This window comes from Berghia stephanieae, chromosome 8 (assembly GCF_034508935.2).
Source record: "Berghia stephanieae isolate SIO BIC M18660-M18661 chromosome 8, UCSD_Bste_1.3, whole genome shotgun sequence".
NCBI classification, from domain to species: domain Eukaryota; kingdom Metazoa; phylum Mollusca; class Gastropoda; order Nudibranchia; family Aeolidiidae; genus Berghia; species Berghia stephanieae.
In genome coordinates this window covers 22,153,245-22,163,244 of record NC_088367.1, presented here as the reverse complement: position 1 = coordinate 22,163,244, position 10,000 = coordinate 22,153,245, and the positions used below count along the sequence as shown (strand labels likewise).

The following is a 10,000-nucleotide window of genomic DNA, read 5'->3' as shown; positions in this document are numbered from 1 at the left end:
AGCACAAAAACAAAACACAAAACCCGTAACTGGGACTCAGATGCGTCATCCAATTGACCTTAAAGGAAAAACTATGGTCATGACTCGTCCTATATGGGTGTTGATGCTATATAAATTCCATTATTATTAATCCACGGAATTATTATATTATATCCAAGTTTTTCTTGTAGACTTTTAAAGGGGCAACCATTTTTTAAAAAAATGTCTTAAGGGGCGGTTTGGGTCTAATTATTAGGAAAATCCTTCAAAAATTTGATTTTGAGATTTTGGTGGAAAATGATATTTCATTATCTTAGAAATAATATAATTGAAGTCCAAATTCTTAAAGTAGACTATAAAGGCACGAAAAACACAGTCGAAAATGGTACAGGTAATAAGAAATGTGTGAAAAACGGGAAGCCATTTAGCTATTTTTTCAATATGTCATTTTTCTAAGGGTATGGGAAACTGTGTCAAACGTTACTCAGAATCCATTCAATGAAATTGTCTGAAAATTACCACAGTTATGACAGAGATAATGTATTATGTCACCATAGAGAGATTTTTTAAATAAGATTTGTAAATTTTAAATTATAATCCCAAATCTGAATTTTTTACATCAATTTTGTCATAACATTTTGATTCTCAACTTTGTAATGATCTAATAAAAATTGCATAAGCTAAAGCCGTAAAATCTCTCTATGGTGACACACTATGGTACAAAGTTGACAAGAGTGAAGAATATGGAGGTCATTCCTTCATTAGTTTTTGTGGAACGTTTGCCACAAGATTGTTATATTTTTTGATGTCAGACCCCCAAATTAGATCGCAAAATGGGTATCAACATAGATAATTAGAATTTTTCACCATAAATGTTGTTTTTTAACCTATATTGATGATACAGAATGATTAAAACCACCCAATATAGGTTATTAAATTTTTTTTAGAAAAGACCCAAACCGCCCCTTAAATTATCCTCCCCTCTTCCAATAGATCTGACTACGAGTTGTGACTTTTTACTGCTGTCTACTGTCACTTTCCCTCTCGATGGGACGGAAATGTTATCGATTGATGTGATCGCCATTCGATCCCTGACCCAGTTTTAACGGGGGCGTGGTTTTGTGTTGTGAAAGGTTGAAAGATGCGAAGGCGGAGCGACGAGATGGCAGAAGGATCAGACAACGAAAACGAACTGAGCCGAAAATCTACCGCAGGGTTGCCAGTTTGGCATTTTAAATGCCAGATTCCAAAAATCTGGCATTTTTGAAAACCGTTTGGCATTAGAAAAATCATTTGGCATTTGGCATTTTCATTTGGCATTTTCTTTTCTTGTATAGTATACTTCAAATGACACCTTTTCTTAATTATTTCTAAACGCGTAAAAACAAATCTCTTCACATCGGAAAACTTTGCTATTAAAACTGTGATGGATATTGTTTCTAATTTTTTTTTGGAATTTTCTCTATAACTTCTTTGGACTCTGCACTTGAACCAGATTCAACAAAAAACATCATAAGAAACACGAAACAGTAAGTTTTCTTAATTGTCAATAATTATTTAACTGTTTACGTATTTACCTTTCATGTTAATGTATTTCTTTTTCATTCTTAAAATCCAACCGTGGTGTAGTGGTTTAGCACTTCACTTAGTAGTCAGTAGGTAAAAAATTACCCCAGCAGGAAATTTAGTATAACTCAAAAAAAAAAAAAGAAAAAGAAAAGAAAACACGCAAGCCACCAGGATATGATAGTAAATTGTCTATCAAAAGTGAGTAGTTTTCTTTGTGGGGGTGGGAGTCAACAGACTTTGGCATTTTTTTGAGTGTTTTGGCATTTTTTGAGTCTTCCCCTGGCATTTTGTTGAAAAATAATCTGGCAACCCTGAATCTACGAAGAATTACGACACAAATAAACAAGATGGAGGAAAGCAGTACGCGGAAGGGAAGGTAAGCGAAAGTGCTAAAATTGCAAAATGAATTTCATCTTATAATTCAGATTGTTTACAGTTGCTATGGTGAAAATGAACATTAATAACTGATTCCTTTTGCTGAATGAAATAAAAATGAGATATAAAGTTTGTGTTTTGAAAACAAATTCCATTTACCTTGGCCTTTCGCCGTGTAAATTCTGTCTTCTATTTGTTTGGAATTGGAATCCGTTCTTAGGTTCATTATCCATTTAAATTGTCTCTTGATTATGGTTCATGCCTTAGTTACCATACTCATACTCATACCAAGCCAATAAATCAATACTTAGACAAGCATCCATATAGGCTATTTCATAGCATATGTTTGGTTAAGATCGTTCGATGCAGAAAATAAAATCAAACTCTTAGAAAATAACAATAACAAACCAGAGCCTGGAACTGGAGTCTCTAAATTATTAGATACTGGAGTTGGAGTCAATTACAAGTCTGTAAATTGTTGTATCAATGACTTTGTTAACAAAATAGAAAACAGGCGAATACAGTAAACCATAAATGAAAAAGTAAAAACAAACAAACAAACAAAAAACAACATAACACACACAGCCAATCCCCCCACCCCTCCCCACCCAAAAAAAAAAAAAAAAAAAAAAAAAAGAAAACAATCAACAAGCAAACAAAAATGAAGCCAAAAAATAGTTCACTTACCTGAATGAGTCTAGAATCGAAACTAAAAAGAGTGGCCAGACACGAAAACCAAACAAGTATGGTAGAGAATAATCTTATAACGTTTACTCATGACAAAGAAGCTGTTTCTTTGGTAGCCTACATTGAGGAGATGGGATTGCTTTAATTTCACTCCCTTGTTTTTTGTTATTTTTATTAACTAAATTATTATAATCACAATTACAACAAACACTACATTAGACAAAAACAGGCTTTTCACTATTCAACTCCAGACTCTCATATAAGAACGAATCATACAACGAAGTGGCAATTCAGACTCAAGTCTGAATAGTCTCGCGTGGGCTTTCAATTGATCCATGATTTTGTCTTTCTCGTCAAATAAAGCGGGTTTAGACAACCTGTTGATAGTTACTAAAATTGTAATTTTGATTTGCATCAATTTTATGTAATTATCAATTTTTTTTTTTTAAAAACCCAACAAAAACTATATTGCCATGGAAACTATTGAGACTTGAGTCCGAATAGCCACAGCTAATGTACAAACCTATGTGCACTTGTGAACAGGTATATTCGAACATGACTTGATTTGACTTGTTTTTAGGATCAACATTTGTGTTGGTTCGAGAGTATTTCCATTACAACATTGAGCCCATAACAATTTGTTTTCTCCGACCTGAAAATAAGTACAGTGCACTCTCCCGATAACGACATGGCTCGGGACCAGAGGTGCATGTCGTTATCGGGAGAATGTCGTTATTCGGAGAGGTCGTTATCGGGAGAGTGCACTGTACACATTTTAACAAACCAATTTAAGATAAATGAAAGACTAGTATTTAAAAAAAAGACATTTAAAAAAGAAAAGAAATTATTGAGAATTACATTGCTTGACATGACACAGCCTTCAAGAATTTGGTGTTGGCTCTTGTGAAAAGAATTTCAATTGATTACCAAGACTACATGTCAAAAGTTATGAGTCAGTCAAGGAGTTTATCTTTGATTCTAATAGAAGTGCAAACAGTGCGGTTTGATCCTCCCATTAAATAAGCACCAATGATTCTTTGCCATTTACTTCTTTAACTTTGATTAATATGTTATCTTTAGTCAATAGACATTTATGTTTAAATCACTTAGGTAAGATTTCTGACTTATTACCAATTTGATGAGTTCGGCATACATTAATTATGATTGGTAATTATTTTGAAAATTATGAGTATAAGAACTGTTTTTACAACATTAATTGCATGATTACATTCAGTTGGTTTAAAATAGAAATTAAATTACAAAATTGACAAGGAAGTTTGACAATCTCTAGGTTCACTCATATTTTCACTATTATAGAATTGTAATCACATCTTATTTTATTTTGTTTTTATTTTTTGTTTTTATTATTTCCTCTCTTCCCTTCACACGCCCACTCCCCTTCACCTTCACCATCTTTTTCAAACTGTGTGAACTCCCACCCATGTCAAATCCATCCCATCGTGTAGAAGAAAAATAAAGGTGCTACAGAATTAGATTCATCACATCCCAAACCAAAGATCCGCCACTTGGAAGGTCTCAGTCTGCATCCAAGCAATTTGCCTGATTTGGAAAAACAGAACCCAAACACATCATCATATCATGGTGCCTCTGCTGCTAATGATGCCCATGATATGAAGAAATTCAGTCGTAAGAAGATTGGCCATGAAAACAGCCTGGAAGAGAATGAACCTCTGAAGATATCGGTACTGGGGATAAAGGATAATGATAACACTATGGAGAACAGCAGCAATATGGAAGAAATTAAATTGACCACTGAGGATGATCAGCACGAAGAAGACGGCTCAGAAATTCAGGGAGATGATAAATCTGAACCTAAAATACAACAGTTGAATGAGAGGGAAAAGGCCGTTTTTCAAAATGCTGTTGATGCATTTGTCAGTCGAGGTGGTAGTAAATATGATGATGATAATTTAGATTTAAATAAAAATTCTTCAAGTAAGGGAGATGAAGAAAGTAGCAGCAATGTTAAAAAAGATTCTCCGAGAAAAAACCCAGTGCCTTTTCGTCACAAACCATCCGTGGAGCGTGGGGACAGTCTGACCATAGCAACCAAAGACGATGTAGACGCTGGTAGCGTTTATTCTTTGTACATGGAGAATGATTTCCGCTACCACTTTCAACATCCATACTTCCGCCTTTTCTGTGCCTACTTTGTTGTTGTTTGTAATTTCCTGATTTATGCTGAGGATCCTGTTGCCCACAGTCGTAAAGAATGTAACATCCCCGTCATTGGGAACGACTTTGCCTTCGTGGCTATAAGGTGGCCACCCAATGCCTGGAGTCTGTTGAAAGTTTTCATGTGGATAACAGGAACATTGATTGGCATCGCTGTTGGAAAAGTTTTCATTCATGCCTACCTCTTCCGTAAGTATTTGCTTCATTTCTTTATGTTTTGTTGTTATGCATGGCACTTTCTATTTATAATTTTTAAAGTTTACTATTGAAATTAAATCCAAAAACTGTGATAAGTTATGACTTGTATAACAGATGCTGAGGTATGTAATTAAAAACAATAAGCTTACAAACTTGCCAACGTGCATAAAATTTCATATTTTATGCATATATGTTTAAAAATATGCAAAAATGAGAACATGAAAATCAATAACAAGGGCGTCCAACTCTTATCGTGAAAGGCTGTTGTGAAAACTTTTCACTATTATGGTCACCCTCTTCTTATTAGTAATGTGTGTTGAAGTTGAATGGGTGAGTGTCCAGTGCTTGATGAAAGTAGTTGGTAAAACTTTTAACACCATTTACATGTATTGTTAATAATTCGTTGCAGTCAGGTGCTGTACCAGACATTTACAAAGTTGCTCATGTCAAACCCCTTTTGAAAAAACCTGATCTCGATAAAGAGAACTTAAAAAACTATCGCCCTGTCTCTAATCTTCCTTTTCTCTCTAAGATCTTAGAAAAGCTTGTTTTGAAACAATTACTGTCTCATCTTAAAAATAATTGTCTTGAAGAAAAATTTCAGTCTGCTTATAGGCAACATCATTCGACGGAAACCGCACTTGTTAGGGTTGTTAATGATCTCCTCTCTGTTATAGACAATGGTTCATGTTCTTTGCTGAATTTGCTTGACCTATCGTCTGCTTTTGATACTATTGATCACAATCTTCTTCTCAAACGTCTTGAAATTACTTATGGCGTGTCTGGTGCAGCGCTTGATTGGTTTAGGTCATATTTGTTTAATCGTAAACAGATTATTACGGTGGATGAATATAGATCGGAGGAAATCTTTCTTGATTGTGGGGTTCCCCAGGGTTCAGTACTTGGACCCGTTCTTTTTGTTTTGTACGTTGGCCCTCTGTCTAAAATCATCAGAAGTTTTGGTCTGTCTTACCATCAATACGCTGATGATACGCAATTGTACTGCGTTTCCAATATGAGAAATTTACAAGAAGTATCAGCCAATAGTAAAAATTGTATCCAAAGTGTTAAGAAATGGATGAATGAGAACAGACTGAAACTGAATGATGATAAGACGGAGGTGCTGTATGTGGGGAACAGGAAGTGGAAAAGTGAAACAGATTTGAAGTTGGGGGATGCCTCTATTCAAATTGTTGACAAAGTGAAAAACCTTGGCACATTCTTAGACTCTGGACTGTCGATGGAGCACCAGGTTAATAATTTGGTTAGATCTCTCTTTTTCCAACTAAAAAAGATTGCTTCCATTAGACGGTTCATATCTGAGGATGTGACCAAGCACCTGGTTGTGTCCCTCGTACTATCGAAATTGGATTATTGTAATGCTCTGTTGTTTGGCGTTTCGCAATACAATCTGAAACGTCTTCAGATTGTCCAAAACAGCGCTGCCAGACTAGTATTTATGAAGCGTAGGTGCGACTCTGCCGGACCTCTACTTCATGACCTGCATTGGCTGCCTGTTGAGAAAAGAATTAAATTCAAAGCTTGTGTTTTAGTGTATCGTTGTCTTGAAGGTACTGCCCCTTCCTACCTTTCAGAACTAATTGAAAGATATTCAAACCCCGCCCCTTACGTTCGGCCAGTGATTCCACAAAACTAGTTGTCCCTCGAATTCGGAAAAATGCTGGAATGAGATCCTTTTCTCATTTCGGACCCTCTATTTGGAACGCCTTACCGCAGAGCATTCGTGAAAAAGAATCTTTGTCTATTTTTAAACGTTCGCTTAAAACATATTTGTTTCGATTTTAGTAGATGGTATGAGAAGCAAGATAGGTTTGGTTTGTGTTGTGTGTTGTATTGTGTGTGTGTGTATGTGTGTGTGTGTGTGTGTGCTTGTGTGTGTGAATGAGTATGTTTCAGCCAAAGTAATTTGTAATTTAAGCGCTTAGAGTCTGGTGTCTCGGAGTTATAGCGCTATATAAGTTTTCAGCATTATTATTATTATTATAAAAGAGAGAGAGAGAGAGAGAGAGAGAGAGAGAGAGAGAGAGAGAGAGAGAGAGAGAGAGAGAGAGAGAGAGAGAGAGAGAGAGAGAGAGAGAGAGAGAGAGCGAGAGAGAGAGAGAGGGGGGGGGACGAAAACAAATCTAAATCTAAATTAAAGTTTGTTCTTTATTGTAATATCAGAGACCCGAGTTGTTTATTGTAATAATTCCTAATTTTCGTCAAGCGCTATATTCAGTAAAAATATTTTTCTTAGCTTATGCTTATATATTATATATAGCCCAACCCCTCCCTTACCCTTGTAACCAACAGAGACTAACCACAATTCCGTTACTTGGCAGGAAAAGTAATGTAATTGAAACACACATACGGTTATTATTGCAGAATTCTCACTGTTTAATTTTTTTTCTTCTCAAAGTCACCTTTCTCATTTTCACAGGATTAGAGTTAGATGCCGTCGATAAATTAAATAGAATTAAAACTGGAACAAGCTCATGGAATCAGTTTCTGCACAATTCTTCTTCTTCTTCTTCTTGAGAGTTTTTGCCAAGTTGAGGATCCTTTAAATCGATCGATATTTGAAGGACGAATTTTCTGGCCAAAATTTTAAATGCGTGTTTTTGCAGAGTACAGCAGTTAACTGGTTAATAAGATTGAACTTGTTACCTGATGCTGGATTGGTGTAAAAGTGTCTGTGTTGAATCCCCGCATGATTTTCTTACGCCCCTCCCTCCCTCTCTCTCTCTCTCTCTCTCTCTCTCTCTCTCTCTCTCTCTCTCTCTCTCTCTCTCTCTCTCTCTCTCTCTCCCTCTCTCTCTCCTGATGGTTTATTTTCTAACCCCCTATTATGTCCATTGTGGATTTTGTTGACGTAAAATGCTAGCATGCTTATACTTATAGTGAACATAATACATGATGTGCATAGTGCTCCGTCTCTCTCTCTCTCTCTCTCTCTCTCTCTCTCTCTCTCTCTCTCTCTCTCTCTCTCTGTGTCTCTCTCCTCTATATCTACCTATCTATCTACCTATCTATCTCATTATCATTATCATTATCATCATCTCATTCTCCCTCCTCCTCCTCCTCCTCCTCCTTCTTCTTCTTCTTCTTCTTCTTCTTCTTCTTCTTCTTCTTCTTCTTCTTCTTCTTCTTCTTCTTCTTCTTCTTCTTCTTCTTCTTCTTCTTCTTCTTCTTCTTCTTCTTCGTCTTTTTCTTCTCTCTCTCTCTCTCTCTCTCTCTCTCTCTCTCTCTCTCTCTCTCTCTATCTATCTATCTATCTATCTATCTATCTATCTATCTATCTATCTATCTATCTATCTATCTATCTATCTATCTCTGTGTATGTGTGTGCGTGTGTGTATGTGTGTGTGTGTGTGTGTGTGTGTTAGCGCGCGCAAGGGATTAAGCATAAGTGTGCACACATAGGGTTTGTTTACTGATACTCTCTTCATGATTAAGGGCCTGTGGAGAGAATTCGCATTGCGTCAAATTCTTCTATCCAACCTTAGAACTTATCGCCTGATACTGCCCAAAAAATTACGTCACGGTATAAGGCAACGACCACCAAAAGAAAGTTAATTGGGAGTTGTATTCACAATAGTACTTTAGTACACCCGATTCGATCATTCGTTTTCTTGAACACTACCAACGACAACACAGTTTTCACTTTCTTTTGGTAATCGTTGCCATGTATTGTGACGTCACGTCAATTTAGGGAAGTGTCAGGCTATAGAGTTTACGAAGGCGACCACGTACGATCCAACATTCGTTTTAATGATATTATAATATTGTCAATAGATCAGAATGTTTTGTTTCGTTTTGTTTTATTTGTTCTGTATGTTTGTTTGTTTTATTCCTTATTTATTTATTTATGTTTTAAATTATTACTTTCATGTAATATATGTGGTCCCCTTCTACACGGCTTTCAGTTAACTGACAAACATCATTGATGTCTTTAATATTGCACGGGTAGCCTTCGTTAACGTATAGCATGACTGTAGCCTTTGTAACGATTGACCACACAAATCACGTCAAAATACAAGGCCGAATAATTTTCTGCTGTCAGTCTGGATTTTAAGTGATCTATTAATTTTTTTCTTTTCTTATTATTGTTTTTGTTATCGGATGAAGAGGGGATTTGTGCACGAAACGTTCCGTAGTTGGTATTTTGTTCAATATTCATTCATTTTTGTTCATTACTTTTTACAGTCCAGTTTCTTGCAGCTTAATATCACACACTTTGAATTGTGTCAAAAACAAAACATGACCATTGCTCTCAAACTTGAATGCCACCCGGTCCAACTTACTGGAAGGCATGTAGTGAAGGTGGTTATGGCTGACATAATCTTTCTGTTGTTGGTGACTTTCAATAGGAACCATATTTCTCGAGTCATTTGTCTCAGTGCTGAATGTACTCAAGATGGTCTACATAATAACAAATTATGTTCACAGTTTTGGAAATATCCAAAATCACAATAGGTAACTTTGTTCAGCTTGACCCTTGGGTATTTTTACCATACATAGCGGTGTAAAGAAATATCCAAAATCACAATAGGTCACTTTGTTCAGCTTGACACTTGGTAATGTTTACAACTTTCATATACATAGCGGTTTAAAGAAAAATCCAATCACCAAGAACAAAAACGAATCATCATGCGATCGATGACTCAGTTGGACGAAAACCTGAATAAATGGGGCAGCGTGGCTCAGCGGTACGGTCTTTGTTTCGTACCCGAAAAGTACCGAGTTCGATCACCCGCCGCTGCGCTGTGTGGCCTGGATGGAGCAAGTCATAAATTACCCAACAGATGACCTGTACAGTAAGAAGAGATGGAAACGTGTGCGACTACTATGTGATCTTGTGGTATGAAACTCACCTTCGGATCAAGATCATGGTTTCGAGTCCCGCTTTGAGCGGCGTATAGTTGAGTCCTTGGAGAAGGCTCTTTACTCACATTCTCTCACCGTACCCAAATGAGTACCTGGCCGTTAACAGCGT

At 36.4% G+C, this 10,000-nt stretch overlaps 1 protein-coding gene across 1 annotated transcript in view; it reads left to right on the top strand.

The window, feature by feature from the left end:
* Positions 1-1,868: 1,868 nt before the first annotated feature.
* Positions 1,869-10,000, top strand: part of LOC144978373 (transmembrane protein 117-like) — a 31,108-nt gene continuing 22,976 nt past the window's right edge. The window contains exons 1-2 of the mRNA XM_078924312.1: positions 1,869-1,924; positions 4,077-4,995. Coding sequence (XP_078780438.1) covers positions 4,242-4,995 — 754 coding nt within the window. The 5' untranslated portion in view covers positions 1,869-1,924; positions 4,077-4,241. The remainder of the gene's footprint in view (positions 1,925-4,076; positions 4,996-10,000) is intronic.